Source organism: Bubalus bubalis, chromosome 11 (assembly GCF_019923935.1).
Source record: "Bubalus bubalis isolate 160015118507 breed Murrah chromosome 11, NDDB_SH_1, whole genome shotgun sequence".
Taxonomy (NCBI): domain Eukaryota; kingdom Metazoa; phylum Chordata; class Mammalia; order Artiodactyla; family Bovidae; genus Bubalus; species Bubalus bubalis.
Window position 1 is genome coordinate 41525405 of NC_059167.1, and position 17471 is coordinate 41542875.

At 40.9% G+C, this 17471-nt stretch overlaps 1 protein-coding gene across 1 annotated transcript in view; it reads right to left on the bottom strand.

The window, feature by feature from the left end:
• FBN1 (fibrillin 1) overlaps positions 1-17471 on the bottom strand; it is a 264477-nt gene that overhangs the window by 87153 nt on the left and 159853 nt on the right. Inside the window, exons 18-30 of the mRNA XM_025295542.3 lie at positions 16086-16139; positions 14390-14515; positions 11594-11719; positions 10908-11027; positions 10577-10714; positions 9694-9744; positions 7687-7812; positions 5713-5940; positions 3849-3974; positions 3600-3728; positions 2689-2814; positions 2461-2586; positions 21-143 (exon numbers count right to left, since the gene is read on the bottom strand). Of these exons, the coding sequence (XP_025151327.3) occupies positions 21-143; positions 2461-2586; positions 2689-2814; positions 3600-3728; positions 3849-3974; positions 5713-5940; positions 7687-7812; positions 9694-9744; positions 10577-10714; positions 10908-11027; positions 11594-11719; positions 14390-14515; positions 16086-16139 (1599 nt within the window). The remainder of the gene's footprint in view (positions 1-20; positions 144-2460; positions 2587-2688; positions 2815-3599; positions 3729-3848; positions 3975-5712; positions 5941-7686; positions 7813-9693; positions 9745-10576; positions 10715-10907; positions 11028-11593; positions 11720-14389; positions 14516-16085; positions 16140-17471) is intronic.

Here is a 17471-nt window from a genome sequence, read left to right on the forward strand (position 1 = left end):
GGAAGCTAAAACCTACTTACCTGTGCAGGACCTCTGGTCAGGCATCAGTGCAAATCCTGGCTGACAGCTACATTCATAGCTACCTTCAGAGTTTGTGCAGAAGGTCTCACAGCCACCGTTCATTATGCTGCATTCATCAATGTCTAAGAAAAAGGAAAATAATATTACCTTCCGCTATGTGAATGGCCCATGTTTGAATTTCTCAGGTATGTATGAGTCAAGTAAAACAAAACAAAATACAAAATTAGAAGAGCATTCCAGGGCAACTGCAAGTCTCTGTATCATCTGGTTCCTTCAACAAATATTAACTGCACACTTACTGTGTGCTAAAGAGTTCCAGAAAAACATCTACTTCTGTTTCATTGACTATGCGAAAGCCTTTGACTGTGTGGATCACAACAAACTGTGGGGAATTCTGAAAGAGATGGGAATACCAGACCACCTGACCTGCCTCCTGAGAAATCTGGATGCCCGTGAAGAAGTAACAGTTAGAACTGGACATGGAACAACAGACTGGTTCCAAATTGGGAAAGAGTATGTCAAGGCTGTATACTGTCACCCTGCTTATTTAACTTATATGCATCATGTGAAATGCCAGGCTGGATGAAGCATACGCTGGAATCAAGATTGCTGGGAGAAATATCAAGAACCTCAGATATGCAGATGACACCACCCTTATGGCAGAAAGTGAAGAACTACAGAGCCTCTTGATGAAAGTGAAAGAGGAGAGTGAAAAAGTTGGCTTAAAACTCAACATTCAGAAAACGAAGATCATGGCATCCAGTCCCATCACTTCATGGCAAATAGATGGGGAAACAATGAAAACAGTGACAGACTTTATTTTCTTGGGCTCCAAAATCACTGCAGTTGGTGACTGCAGCCATGAAATTAAAAGACGCTTGCTCCTTGGAAGAAAAGCTATGACCAACCTAGACAGCATATTAAAAAGCAGAGACATTACTTTGGCATCAACAGTCCAGCTAGTCAAAGCTATGGGTTTTCTAATAGTCATGTATGGATGTGAGAGTTGAACTATAAAGAAAGCAGAGCACTGAAGAATTGATGCTTTTGAACTGTGGTGTTGGAGGACTCTTGAGAGTCCCTTGGACTTCAAGGAGATCCAACCAGTCCATCCTAAAGGAAATCAGTCCTGAATATTTGTTGGAAAGACTGATGCTGAAGCTGAAACTCCAATACTTTAGCCACCAGATTTGAAGAACTGACTCATTGGAAAAGGTCCTAATGCTGGGAAAGATTGAAGGCGGGAGGAGAAGGGGATGATAGAGGATGAGATGGTTGGATGGATGGCATCACCAACCTGATGGACATGAGTTTGAGTAAGCTCTGGGAGTTGGTGATGGATGGGGAAGCCTGGTGTGCTGCAGTCTATGGGGTTGAAAAGAGTCAGACATGACTGAGCGACTGAACTGAAATGAACTGAACCATGTGCTAGAGATGAGACCCTAACAGTGAATGAGATGGACATACTTACTGCCTTTATAACACTTACACTGTAGTTGGGGAGTTAGATGAACAATTAATGATACAATATATGGTGTGCCACATGCAATGCAGAAGTACTGGGTGCTAGAACACACCTCAGTGACAAGAGTGGGCATGTGGGTGAAATTCTCTGGGTCACAGATTCCGTTACAAACTTGACACTCAGTTTGGCTGAAGTTCCAATCCCCGCCAAGGGCCTGCGTTGGAGTTCTGAGTTGCTCGGGGCCATGCATCAGAAGAATCTGGACTGATTTATGATTTTGGGTGGAAACCATGTGAGACTTGGCAGTTCCACAAGGGGTATACCCCAACGCAGGCAAAAACTGGCAGTCTTCTACAAGGTTTCACTTTGAGCACAATTAAGCCACAGGGCTTTCTGCGCCACTCTTCCCAGTACAACTAAACCTCCCCAGGGCCAGCCACAAAGCAAAATGCCTGTCCCACAAAACCCCATTTTTAAGGAATGCCAGACCTGGCTTCTATTGCTCTGTGAGCTATAAACATACTATGGTCTTCTTCCCAATAATTATTCTTTGGAATCTGAGCTGCTCCAAACCACCTCAGGGCGGAGATCACACCCTGTGCCTTTTGTCTTTCTCCCAGCACTCATCAGACTGCACTTATTTCAGGCAGTCAGTAATCACTTGCTGATGTGCCTGGGTGTGCACATGCAGAAACAAAGCATATGCTACCGTTCACTAGTTAGAGCAGCGTGGGTCAAACGGTACTTGCTGGAGCTAAAACATTCTACAGTCTTCACTGAACTGGTTCTTTAAACAGATGAGGGAGTCCAGATCCAAAGATCACAAGCCGCCGTGAGAAGACTTTTACTTCCAGGAAAACTGGAAACATTAAGTAAAAGCAACTAGTGATGGAGGTGGAACTCAGAGAACATGGCTTAAGTGCTTTAGAAAGAGACTAAAGAAAATATGAAATGGCATAAGCTACAGAACTTACCAACACAAAACAGCCTGTCAGGGGTAGAGTGGTAGCCAGGGTTACAGGCACACTGGTACTTTCCTATGAGGTTCACGCAGCGGCCATGGGGGCAGAGGTGTGCGCTCAGTTCACACTCGTTGATGTCTGTTTAAAAATAAGAACAGCAAACATGCAGCCATCAGCCTCTGACTCTGACTAGGATGTGGGCCAAATGACCGGCCCCAGGTCAGTGGTCTTCCTCCTTACCTATACACGCCGAGATGTTGGGGGCCAGCTGATGGCCAGCGGGACATTCACAGCGGTAACTTCCCTCAGTGTTCAGGCACACGCCTCCTCGGCACAACAGCGGATCTCTCTGACACTCGTCGATATCTGCAACACGGAAATGACCCCTATTGACGATGTGGAAGGTGTCCTGCCCCAGACCCCCATGACCTGGTCAGTGCATTCAGCACCCAGGTGCTGGAAGTCCTGGCTGCTAGTGGCTCACAGGCTCCCTTCTTGGAGAACTGATACCAACCTCACTCAGAAATGGCTGGGAGGTGAGAAATTATACCCCCTCCCATGCTGGGGGCTGCTCATAGCCAAACTGACATGGGAGTATAAAATCTCCGTTTCCTGCCCTTGAGTTGGGACAACTCTTGGGTGCTGTTCACACTCCAAGGCCCTTGTGGGATCAGGTTAAAGCTAAAATCTAGCCTAACACTTTGCTTCTATTCCTCCCCTGCCCTAAGCGGCTTCCCTCCCTTTCTTACAGGTTTCTCCTAAGAGCACTGAAAAAATATCCCCATCTCAGGCCTGTTGCTAGGGAACCTGATCTAATGCAACTATCTTAATCAATCTCCTTTCAGAGAAATGATGAATAGAAACTCTAGAATGTGACTCCTAAAACATATCTTGTGTTTGAATTGTTCTTTCTTCCCCAGGGTGTCTATTTCAGGTCACTTCTCAGGGACCTACAGACCACCTACCACCCCACAGCATGAATTCCCTCATTCCTTCCATATGTCAGTCTCCCTTTGCCACAGACCAATGCCTGACTCACTGGTCAGGAGACCAGCACACTGGGGGAGCAGGGAGAACCCACACAGGCAATGAGTCACCCAAGCGTCTTGGCTTGTTTCTTCCCTGGGCTGATCCAATGGTCACGCACTCACCCATGCAGTTCTTCATCATCATGAATCCGCTTTCATAGCCTTCATCGCACTTGCACTCAAAGTCCCCGGGGGTGTTCACACACTGGCCTCGGCCACAGAGGTCAGGGGATATGCGGCATTCGTCGATGTCTGCGCAAAAGTGGTAAGTAGGCAGCAGGTGAGCATCAGAACAGCTTTACTCCTTGTGGCCACATGTTAAAGACTAAGAGCGCCCAAGGGTGTCCCTCCAGGGCGAGCCCCTTCACTGACCTGTGCAGTTCCTTTCTTCAGAATCCAGAGCAAAGCCGCTGTCACACCTGCACTTGAAGCTGCCAATGGTGTTCCTGCACTTGCCGTGGGTGCACAGGTTGGGAATCATCTTACACTCGTTGATGTCTTCAAGAAAAATGAAGTGTGGGACAATTCCATGAGTGATCCGTTAGGAGGAATCCACATGCCATGTGAAACCCAGGGAGACAGAAGGGCTTGATTTAAGGTCTTGGTCAAACGCTTTTAAAAAATGTGATGACTATCAGAAATAGGACTTTGTAAATAGTTTTAGACTTCTAAACGTCTCCATTTTAGAAAGTATTATTAAATAAGTAAAGAGTGGGTTTATTTGGCCTTCTAAAGCCCAGAACACTATCTGATACATACCAAACACTGAACTATTTGCTGAATGGATGAATAAAAATTTTAAAGTCACTAGTGTCTATATGTAAAGCATATAAAGGATTTTCAAATAGACTTTCCTATAGCTACCAAATTGAGTATGTAGCGGAATGAGACATTCATTTATGTTTTCTGACACTTTTTTTATACCTAAAAATAATTTCAAAAGAGATGTCATTTGTAATTTAAATTATTTATAAATGCTGTATACTATTTAAAACACATTCTAAATAAGGAGTACTGATTTAAGATATTTTCTCAATTAACATGAAGGTTTCATTAATACAATTAAAGTGTCCAATATTTCCTATGTATGTGGGGACTGCACTTGTAACATGTGATTTGAGTTTCCCTTTATAGGGGCCTTTCTAGAGCAAGACCTAGAGCTTAAGAAATCAAGTTCATTTCTACCAAATGTTATGAGAGACAGAACTGGCAGATTAAATCCCAGGAACATCTAGTCCTTCTCTGGCAATGGACCACCACAACCTTTGAATTCAAATCACCTAAGTTTCTCTGAATTTACTTGAGAGACATATAAGAAGGCCACCTTGAAACTGTCTCTCTAGACGGTACAACTTTATATCTAGGACTTCTTGAACCAAATGCTCAGTAGGAAAAAAGTCTACACTTTTTAATTAAGGATGGTAATATTTATATACTCACTTCACATTTTTATAAGTTCATTTAATTGTGAAGTATAACAAGTAGGCTCAGACACAACGGGAAAGTGACATAAAATTCTACACTGTGAGCTAAAGTTGGGCATCCCTGAATAACGGGAATTTTGAGTATCCAATTATGATTTTTTTCCACATGCTGAAGTAAACACGTTCTTGTATCATGGTGCATAAAATGGTAACTCAATTTTGGAATTAGATTAAATCTGTGACTTCTTTTTTTTTAACATGGGTTTTATGTTTAGCAAAAGAAGATACAATTTGAAATATCTTAAGTCACTGGAGTGTGTTTGCTACAGGAATGAATTTCAGTGCATTTGGACAAGGAGGCCCTGACACTGGGTTTCTCACACCATTATCTATACTCAGGTGGACCACGGTGACATGAATACCTCAAATGAATACTGCAAATACATGAACCACAGGTGACAAGATAAAGGTCATCTCTAGGGCCTCAGCAGATGGCATAAACATTTCCCAAGATTTTTCTTTCGTTTATGCTTAGCTTTAGGATAATATCAAAATCTACTATAATACTCAATAGTGACTAGATGGGAGAGGAAAGTGACCACAGGAAGCCCCGAGATGTAGAAAAAGAAATTTCGTAATGGAGTGACTATTTTGCCTTATAAAATTCAGAAAGCAAAGAAAGCATCCTGAGATGATGATCCAGGGATGACCACGTTGATGACATTTATTGTCATTCTGGCAGAACTCTGCGCTCCTGAAAAGGCATCCTATTGACCGAAAAGAAGAGCAATCAACCGCTGACACCACTGTACCTTTGAAAAAACGTTTGCCATTTGTAATTTCTTTTGTGGCGAATCCAGGTCCCCTGGGACAGAGCTCCTCGTACTCAGGTGTGTTTCTCACGGGACACTCCTCACACTCCTCAGTGCCCCAGGCTGCCCCGACTGAGCAGCAGCAGGCGTCCATGCGGTGGCGCCCAGCCACGGGCAGGGTGCACTCCTCGTCCTCGTACCTCAGGAAGCAGGTTTCCAGGCGGATATCTGCCGAGGGAGCAGACAGAGACGGGCTGAGGAGAGCTACTCAGTTTCCACTGCCTCAGACTGCCAGCCTGTGTTAGGCCAAGTGGGACACACACAGTAATTTACTATAACCTTACTGACTGAAACTCATTTTTTTTCCTCAAAGGCTTTGTGGTGGGTTTTCCTGCTTCCTAAAGGCTTGCTGGCAGCTCATATTTCTTTGCATCTCCTCTTGTAGCAAGAATCCTTTCAACGCTAGGCATTTTCTGATAATTCCCCAGAAGCAGCAGTATTCGGAGAAATCCTGTAATGCTCTTTTGGGAAACGTATTCCTCATTATCCAACCAGGCTAATTACCAATGCATGTACTCTATGATGTCTTGACATCGCTCTAGCTGAAAGCCAACTGCAGAATTTATTGTCGGAAAACATCTCATCTGGCTCCAGCACCCTTTCCTCAGATCCACTTCATTTTTGGAGAGGGAGAATGGTGAACTCTGAAATGAGGACTGCCTTCCTTGAGATTAGAGAGGGAAAACAGCAAAGAAGAGCCATTGACTCCTCTTCTCAAGTATTTCTTTCACCTCAACATGTGCTTATGTGCACATTCTTCTGTGTACATGTGGGAATGTGGGCTTCCTTTAATGCTAGAAAGCTATGGAAGCCTTCTGTGAAATTCCACATTTGGGTTGTGTCTATTAAGATAGTTAATTTCAAAATGAATCCTAGACTAAACACTGAAGCATCTTTCAACTTAAGAACCTGGAAAAAGGTTCTCATCAATTGCCGAATCCTCCTAAACAAAGACGCAAAGGCTCAAAATGGGATTAACTGACATCCATAGTTATAAATTCCAGCTTTTATATTCTGCATTGCTTACATTGTAAACCATAAAGTTTCACATTTAAAGGGTGATTAATCCTAATTCATAAAGGAGCTGTATCTTTTAAATGTATGCCACTCTTTCAACCACCTACAGTGGCCTTTCACTAAAGATGCTCCTCAGGGTCACACAGTTTCAGATACACAATGTGGCTGAGCATCACTTCCAGAGTCATGGACTTCAAAACCAGTTATCCAAAGGATTTTATTCCTGGGAGTCAGAAGCCATAACAGTAACACCAGAAAAAGCCCAAGACTCCACATGATGACTGCAGGATCTCAAATCTACCGCCAAAGAGTCCACAGGGCAGGTTTCTAAAAATCAAAGTTTTGTGTCCAGTCTCTTCCACGTCATTGTCACTTGGGTTCTAGCAGTTGTCATGGAGAGTCACACCATGGCTTTTGGTGGCAACAGCCCTCGTTCCCTCAGGTTCACTACTCAGGCTGTTACAGCCTTCACTGCTGATACCCACAGGAGTTTCCTGAAAAGACCTGTCTTTCTGGCTAATGGCAGGCTTGCCTAGCAGGCTAAGGCTACAGTTTCTGATTAAGCAAAAATGTTCTCCTTACTGATCACCTAGAATTCTACATCCATGGCATATGGAGGACAGATTTAAGAGCTCTAGAATAATAATTGTGATGGTAGCAGTTTAATAAATAATTACGTATCATTAAAGAACTGCCAGGTTCCCTACTCTTTATAAGGAATAAAGAGCTGAGTCAGGAAGGCTATTTGTCAAGGAAACCACTATGAATGCTAATAGAAATGCTGAATTTGGGATGTGTGTGTGTCTGTACTTGGAACTGAATATTCAGCTCTATCTTCTGAGTTCTGAATAATTGTTAAGAAATGTTTATTAGAAAAGTAATGAGCTCAGTATTTACCTAGGCAAATCCTCCCTGTGGCATCCAAAGTCATCCCACTGGGACACTGACATTTAAATGATCCCTTGGAGTTAACACACAAGCCATTCTTGCAGACTCCTGGGAACACTTCACATTCATCTATATCTATGAAGAAAAAAAGAAAGCACGAAGTTAATACATCTGCATAGCACAATTCTACTTTATTCCATTCAGGGAGTCATATTCCCACAACTGAAAAGGCCATTTTGAACTTAGTAAGTAGAAAACTAGTTTGTTTCTAAATAATTCATGTAGAATTTCTAGGATGTTTAAAAAGCCACCAGACAGAGCTCACCCATTAACAAAGATATTATTGCTTCTCTATCAGTCCCAGGGAGTAATTTTTGAGTTGTAAAAACAGGGAGTTTGTGGGAGTTCTTAGAGACAAGTTTGGGTACTATGGACATCTCAGGTAAGGCTCCCAAGTGAAAGAAAGTGAAAGTGTTAGTCATCCAGTCATGTCTGATTCTTTGTGATCCCATGGCTATAGCCTGCTGGGTTCCCTTGTCCATGGGATTTCCCAGGAAAGAATACTGAACTGGGTAGCCATTCCCTTTTCCAGGGGATCTTCCCAACCCAGGCACTGAACCCAGGTCTCCTGCATTGCAGGCAGATTCTTTACCATCTAAGCTATCAGGGAAGCGCTAAGGCTCCCAGAAGCCATTTAATTAGCTTTACTAGACCAGATGGCTGGAATTAAGAAAAGAAACAGAAGTCTGATCTTTCAAATTAGCAAAGAAGAAATAGCTTGAAGATAAGCACAGAAAAAATCCACCACTGGGCAATATGTGCAGCCAATCAAAAGAGTTTCCTTTGAGAGGTGCTGAGATGTCCCAAGAAAGTGTGTATCTAGTTCTAACTCAGCAATGGTCTCGAGCTATCCTGTCAAAGCCTTGGTGGTTCCAGCTTGGGTTGGAGAGAGCTGGAAGATGCTCATGGTCATTCGTTCATCATTCACTGCATCTGTCTCAAACATATTAGCCCTTCCCAGTTTGCTTAAGGGAGAGCATTGTGTTCTCTGCACTGTTTTTGGAAAAATACTCACCATCAAGTTAACCCAAAGAAAGGCACTTACTTGCTAATGCCAAAAAGGGGAAGCATTAGTCAAGAAACTCACACACACTGTGTCTCTATTTAGAAGAAATAACTTTCCAAGCCAGGGATGTTGAAAAAAAAATTCTAAATCTTTCCTTATAATAGAAATAAATGGGGAGGGGGAAATGTACCTTTTTGGGGCTGTTTTGCTCTGGGGCCACTTGTATACCAAAATATGCTGCTGAGGTCAGATAAGTTATTAACAGTGGGTCTGGACCAGAGAGAGGCCAAAGGATTCAGTCATCATTTGGAAAGCAAGCTCTTGGGTGGGGGTTGTAGTGTTCCTCTTTATTTTAGCAGGGAAAAAAAGTTCATTTCATTCCACATATGGGACTAATTGCTGTTTTTAAAATTTTTCAGCTGCTGTGTCATGTCAGGTTGTGTTAGTCACCCTGACCTATGTCTGTCTACCCGGGACTCCATGAGAAAAGAAAAATCACAGGAAAGTAGAAAGAATCCATGTAGACTCTCAAAAATGAGGCAATAGAGGTGTGTCTTTCTCATCATACATAACCATGAAACAAACAACAATAACAACAAAAGGATCCAGGAGAAAATCAAGAGAAATGCAAGTTTTGCAGCCTCATCACAAACTTCCTTTTTTTTCCTTCCCCATAGATAACACTTTGAAATTGTAGTCACTCAAAACTACGGTCAGCCTAAATCATTTTCAAGACGCTCTGCCCTTTGGCCATAGAGCTCTGACACTGGCAAGAGCACACACTTGTGAAATTCATGTCTGTTACAGGTTCGGCAGTTCTCATTATTTTTTTTCCCCTGCTACATATTTCTCACTGGGAAGTTACATGACAGCTTTATGCAGTCCAAGTTAATACAAGCATTTTTCTTCATGCATGCAGAAATTTATGATTTATAAATAATCATAAATACCTTCACACTGTGTTCCTTTAATTCTTGAATAGCCTTTCCCACATATGGGATCTGTATCAAAAAAACAAACAAAAAGCAAAAAAACAAATCTGAGATAACAATGTCCAGACTTTATGACACAATATTAGAAACATGACAGAGGCCCTTTAACATGGAATTGATTTTATTGCTATGAATAATTCTGAGGCAACAAAGTGTCACTGAGATTGTATAGGTGAGGGAGAAGAATGAAATGTCTCCTTGAATAAAGCTCAGTCCATCTGTGAGATTCTGAAAGACTCAAAGATACCCTAAAGATCACACTATGGTGATGCCTAAGAAGGAAACTGACTCGATTTCTGTCTTGCTGTGACCCCTAAAACATGAATCATACTATAGCATTACTGTAACATAAATGTGGAAAACAAAGTCTAGAACGGGCAGGTCTCAAGCCCTGCAGCAGTCACACTATTATCAGTTCACACATTTATATATCCAAACACTGAATCAACAGAATCATTAGCAAGGCTCTCAAACCTCAGTTTTGCAATAACTTTAGTCGTGAACTCTGGTTCCTTTATATCAATATTTTTGGGGGGAAGAAAACCTGTGCCTGTAAAAAACTCAGGATCCTTAATCATGAAGTTCTAAGAGAGCCAATAAGAATTGCTGATCTGGGAAAGCCACACCAGATAACCACATTACAGTGTGGTGACAGAAAAGAATAAATTAACCAAATCACATACAATCATTGCCCTTGACACTTTTAATTTCCTACACAGCAACATGTTTCATTGAGGTCATCAGAACAAAATCTTCTATAATTCCCATGTGAACTTAAAAGAACAAAGGTCCAAGTAAAATGCCCAGTGAGCAGAGGAGCCACGGCACCCGCTTCTCTTACCGACTTGGCATGGGGTGCATGGGCTCCCCCAGGCAGCACCGAGGGATGAACAGCACTGGGACTTCAATGTGGCTCCGTTGATGTTGATCTCACACCGCCCATCGATGACAGTTTGCCAACAAGTGCCCTTGATGGTTTCTGTAGGGGCAGGGGGGTGATGATATTTAATAGACAATTAACAGAATCTATCTCAAAAATTCAAACATGTACATTGGGATAATGATAGTTTAAAATTTTGTTTTTCCATACTGAAACCCTTCTGCAATAAGAGTGGACATTAAATACAGCAGCATTGATAAAACAGGAAAATCATTCTTGGAAAGATAAATACCTATGCAGATGGTTTTTGTTGGATCCAAAGTACTTTCAGAAGAACATTCACAAATGAAAGAGCCCGGACTGTTCTTGCAGACTCCATTAATGCAAGGACTTGATTCACATTCATCGATGTCTGAAACAAAAATAGGTCTACATTACTGCTAAAAACTAGTCTTGGGCACGAATGAATCTTTAAACTTTGGTCTCAACTGCTACCACATATTCTTCATTAGATAATAAAGCTGGTCTAGATAGATTTTTTTCCTTAGACTAGATGGAATGCCAAAAATAATAACTGAGTACATCTCTATGTTCAGCACATGGCTGAATCTTTTTAATTCAGAAAATCTGGAGCAAATGTAAGCGTGATTTCTGAATTATTTACTCAAATAGCATATATCTAATATTTTCTTAATCTATTAAATGTTGGCAAATAAAATACCAAATGCAGGAAAATACAAAATGGATACTCTTAAATAGCATTTGAATGTGAAATAAATGGTGATTAAAAGGCCAATTGCAGATAAGTATTATCAGCAGCTTATAAAGTGTATACAAGTGTCATTCAGGATCACAGAATCTCAACTACGCAACACAACTGTCTAAAATAAGAAGTGGCTTTAATTTATCTTTGTGCTTTTCCAGTGGATCTCCAAAAGGCAACAAAGTCCATGGTATAAGAACAAAAATGAGTCCTACCTTCACAGGTTTTCAGTTCAGGTTTGTATATAAATCCCTTGGGGCAGGTACAGACAAAACTTCCAGGAGTATTTCTACATTGTCCATTGTCACAAAGCAGGCTATTCAATACACATTCATTAATATCTGGAAAATAAAGAAAACATAAACTTTTAAAAGATCTTATCCTTCGCATGCAATTTCTTTGCTTTTTTTAAATTACGTTTTTAAGGTCATAATGATATGATTAATTCAAGGAAGGAGCAAAACTCCTATACCACTGGTTTTTGCCAAAATTACCTAGTTTTAGAAAATAGGTGACTGATCTGATTATTTTTACTAGGTATCTACAAAGTCTAAAATCACCAGACCATTTAATTCACTTCTTTGGCAGGAAAAATAACTTAGATTTGCTGAAAATCATTATTTATTGGGTTGGACAAAATGTTTGTTTGGTTTTTTTCTATTTCTTTGCCATAAGATGGTACAGGAAAACCTGAATGAACTTTTTGACCAACCCAATATATAATTGTTTCATTGTGCCAAAGTTAAAAGGACTAATCCCACTGTTTTAAGGAACTGACTAAATATTTAGAAAGTATGGTCCATCTTTAATAAGTATGAGTTCCAGGATGGGTGTTTCTTCTTCAGAATAATTTAAGTGGTCTCCAGTTATGTTTATAAAGTATGAAGCAAGCTGTAGAGTTTATAATTGCCATGAAGAATGCAAACTAGAGATTCAGAGAGCTGAGTAATAGGCCTGTCTGATACAAAATCAAACTTCTGCTATGTATTACTTAGATAATTGAGGAAGTGTGGAACTTAAACAGGCTGCTATACCACACTGAGCTAAACTACATCATACAGCCCACAAAGCAGGCCACACATTCCCAAGGAACTTTTTACACACCGAGTGATTCTGCTTAGATTATCATCTGACAAGCTAGTGGTCCTTACATGAAGTATACACAAATTTGATACTAGAGAGCTGCATGGGTTCGCATCAGTAAATAGACTTCAATCAGCAACTTACAGTGATCCCTTGGTATCTGCAGGGGATTGGTTCCAGGAACCCCATCCCTGCCATCCAGGTTACCAAAATCTGTGGATGTTCAAGTCCCTTATATAAAATGGTATAGTACTGGCGTATAACCTATGCACATCTTCCTCTGTACTTTAAACCATCTCTAGATTACTTATAATACCGAATACAACATACATGCTATGTAAATAGTTGCTGGTATATGGAAAATTCAAGTTTTGCTTTTGGGAACTTTCGGGAATTTTTTTTCAAATATCTTTGATCTGAGGTTGGTTAGATATGCAAATACAAAACTCACAGATGTAGAGGGCTGTGTTTATAAAGTACTTAAAATATGGGAAAATCAAGCATAAAGTGATGTTATTGTCTGGGCAAACAGCATGCTGAGAATTCTGTCAAAATTGTATAACAAATGCTAACACTTCCCCAAAGGGTCAATATTGCAATTCTCAACTGATGATGTCAGAAGAATATGGAACTTTAAGGACTTGAGGATTAAGAAATAAAAGAGCCAATCCCTGGAATTTTCTGGAAAGTGGCTGGAGTGGATCTCTGATTTCTAACTTCATACTTCTGAACACAACCTGAAATATGAACATGCATGCTCAGTCAAGTCCAATTCCTTGTGACCCCATGGATTGTAGCTCGCCAGGCTCCTCTGTCCATGGAATTTTTTAGGCAAGAATCCTGGAGTGGGTTGTCATTTCCTCTTCCAGGGGGTCTTCCTGATCCAGGGATTGAACCTATATCTCCTGCACTGCAGGAGAATTCTTTACCACTGAGCCACCAGGGAAGTCCTGAAATATGAACATCCTCCTGATGATAATGGGTCCGCCTTTGGAATAGACACTAGAACTCTGAAAGAAGAATCCCTTCTGCCTCCCAGATTCTCTGTTTGCTTCGCATGGGGTGATTTCAGGATAAAGTTAAAACATCTCTGTGTCTTTCTGGCATGTCCAAATAAACAATGATTTTTCAAGTCTGCCAACGTAGAGAGGCTCTTATAGAAAAATAAAATCGTAAAACTTTTGAGATGAGTCTAGTTTGAAAGTACTATGTGTATCCAAATAACAACTATACTCTCCCAAAAAAAGGGGCCCTAAAATTAAGGGTATGAGAGAGAAAGAAATCATTTCTCAAAATTCAGTATATATCATAAATGTAGACTTTTCCTTCTGAAAGGCCAGGTTTGGGCCAGCAATAAAAGTTAGGGAGACAAAAAGAAACCCACTGGTCAAAATAAGAGGGTGTTGTGGTAAGTCTGTGTCTCCCCTGATCTGCTTCAATCCTCCATTTTCTTAGGTACTTATTTAGCCTGAAATATGGGGGGAAAGCTGATGTGAATGGGGGCAGAGAAGATGCTCTGATTTGTTGTTAGTTCTTCTTATGTGAGTGCAAATGCCACATATTAAGAAGGAAAGCAGGTAAAAATACTTAAAGTAAGATTTCTGCTTCTTTGATAATAAGTGCTATGGCTACTTTGCCCACAACAACAATTGGTAGCAGCCTTAACAACAAAAGCATCCAGTTGGGTAGCACTCAGCTTCAACTGCACAGTTAGAGAACTGTACACTGTATGAGAGGGATGGTTGCCATGGTCCACCCTTGATGTAGTTAAACAAAAGATATAAGCCATCAGGATGCAGCTATGCTGATACCCCTACTATAGAACATCCATCTGTCAAGTCCTTAAGGTACTCAAGCAGTTTGCTCAAGCAACAAAAGAAAGAATGCATGATGCATGAAACGTCTTAGAAAACAGTGAAGCTTCTTACCAACACAGTTTTTCCCAGTTGAATCCACTTCATATCCTGAGTTGCATATACATTTGTAGGTCCCACGGAGATTTTCACAAATTCCATTTGGGCAAATATCAGGATCTAATGCACATTCATTTATATCTGGACCACAAAAAAAAGCTCATAAGCATTAACATGCTAAAGTAAATATCAAACGGACTGTCAAAAAATTACGATAAATGTAAAGATATCAGGACCTTGTGAAAATTAAAAAAAGCTTATCCTTGATAAGAAACTTGATCCCTTTTTTCTTACTGCAAGATACTCTGAATCAAGTCTTCCCTCCATCAGTCCCTGAGAGGAAACTGGTATCTGAGCTAGAACTACAAGGTTACCAACCCTTAATCAAAAGGAGAACCATTGGACTTTCTCTTGTCCAAACACCGAGATGGGAAAGTAGATCAAATACAGAGTCCAAGTTCCTATAAGTGGTCTCCCTGCCATCAGCCTGTCCCTCTTCAATCTACCTTCTATATTGCCACGAGACTTAGCCTAAAAACAAAGTGATTGTGTCATTCTCAAGGTTCAGACTTTTGTAGGTTCAATAATATCCTCATGATTAAATTAAAATATGAATGCTATTTAGTCGCTTTAAATCCTTTACTCTGCCATGACCAATACATAATGCCCTCTTTACTCTGTGTTGGGAATGCCTGGAGCAAGCCTAATCACTGGTTCAAAATGTGCATAATCATCACCTGCTCTGGAAACACCTCTGCTGCTCTGGCCAGATGAGGATGAGCACCTTCTTCTGGGTGCTCCCAGACCAAGGAGAGCCCTCATAGTCAAGGGTGATGCAAAGTGACCATCAGTGAGTGGCTACTCTCAAGTCTTGTTCCCTGACTTTTCTATAAATCAAGATTGACCTTTTTTATTTCCCAGATTCCTATCAGAATTTATTTATTCCCTACTAATTCTTTCATTATACAGTTCCTTACTTCTCTTTTCTCCTTCAAATATCTACCCCACCCACAACCCTATCTCATCCATACACACTGATGAAACCAACCAAGAGAATGAACTGACAGTCAATTCAGCCATAATTCCCTTGAATCAAATCATTTAGTTTTATATTAATAAAGTAATCTCTTCCTCTTTCTTATCTGTGTTTACACTTGTTCCAATTCTCCCTTTTAATTTCTTTCATGGCACCAGTATTTCTCTGGTTCTAACTCCTACACTTAAACATTTCATTTTCTTTCAGCTAACTGCTATCACTGCCTGCTACGAAATACAAGATGGCTCCCTATTGCCATCTGTTAATGACTGACCCCTTGTTAGTTAAGAAAATGTTCAAAATGTGCAGGAGTTCACCTGAACTTGTAACCCTGAATTGTGCTTGACAGCAGTAGACCCAAAGGAGGGCCAGGCTGCCCCTTGTCATAAATGAGTTACCACAGCCATTGTATCTCGCTCCCATCGACCACCCTGGGAGAGGACCGATACTTCAGTATGAAGTCCCACACCCACACCCAGCAACCCCAGGACCCACTGAGCCACTGTTCTGTTCTGCCACTGGGGGCTTCCAAGTGTCCCAGGTAGATCACACAGTGAGAGTCAGAGAGGGGGTTCAGATCAGACTGGTGTAAAGGGACCGACTGGAAACCCACAGGAAGGCCCAGGGCTGCCTCTGTACATGCTTAAGGTAGTAAATTTCAAAACAAGTCCTTACCACTGCCTGCTGACGTTATTCCTGGCCCACTGCTGCAGAGCGCCTGATACTCCGCTGCAATAAATTAACAGATAGTAAATGATTCCCTTGTTTGCAGAACAGGTCGATCCTGCCCTTGGCTTTGCACACATCGTTTCCTCCAAAGAGAGTGGAACTGAAATAAAGTGGTAATGGAAAAGGAGGCATCCCCCCAGGGGGAGTCACACCAGGGCTCCCATTTAAAGGCTCCACAATCACCATGGAAAACGACTTGTAAGGATATACGCAAGTTCCAGCAATTCCTTGTGCAAAGCGCTTTAGGAAAAGGTGTTTTTCCTATGACTTGATTTTGTTCACCAGGGAACACTTTACACTTACAGTGAAATGTGCCTGTTAAAATGTGGTTTCTTAACTGTTAATAAAACTCTCTCCCACCATCTTGGGAATACATTTTTTCTTTGTTCGAGCTCTTTTTCTTCAGAACAAGTTCTTAACATTTTCTCATTTCTCTGCAAATTCTCTAGCCTTCCCTCACAAAAATACGAGGGTGTGTACACCTGCATGTATGTGTATTTTTAGAGTTAATATTCATCAGGATGCCACACTCATTCTACATATTAAATCCATAGGGTAAGTATTGCATAACGTTAAAACTGGATCTTATTGAGGAAATGGCAGTATATAGAATATGTTCCCAAATTTGTGATAGAATCAGATTTCTATTTCTTAAAATTCATACAGTGTTTTAGACACAATTCCAACAATATTTAGATGAACCTAAGAGTGAATGATGGAAATGAAGAACGAATAGGAAATTACACTTAATCCCAGGAAAAGAAACTAATTTTCCCATAGTTGCCTATGGATTCAGGCAACTAGAGTTTCATAGTCAAATGCAGATCCTTTGTGCTTAAGCAATAGGATAATTAAAAATTAGGGATGGACCTTTTTAACAGAAGCCACTTGCACCTTGGTGCTGAAGCAAACACACCTATAATTCCATGTGACAGAAAATTGCATTCCTGATGATAGGGGATGCAAAGAAGTTATACATATCAAAAAAAAAAAATGACTGTTAACCCTTCAGAGCCTCTGTCTTCCAGCAAACATAAATTTGAGAAAAGTGGTAAAACCCCTTATTTTTTAAAATCATCTTAAAAGGGGCCAAAAAGGGAACCGATGGGAAGGTGGCTGCCACTGTGTTTGAAAGCCAGGGACTGGTAGCAAAAAGAAATACATCCTCTTTATTTTCTCACTTCAGCAATTAATTAAAGCACTGGTGAAATAGTGTAAGTGGTGAAATAGCGTAAGTAGTGAAACAGGGAAAAAACAACATCATGCCAGTTTTGCTAAAAGCAGTTTTATAATTAGCACTAAATTAGTTGATGCTTGGCCTAAGTGGAAGCA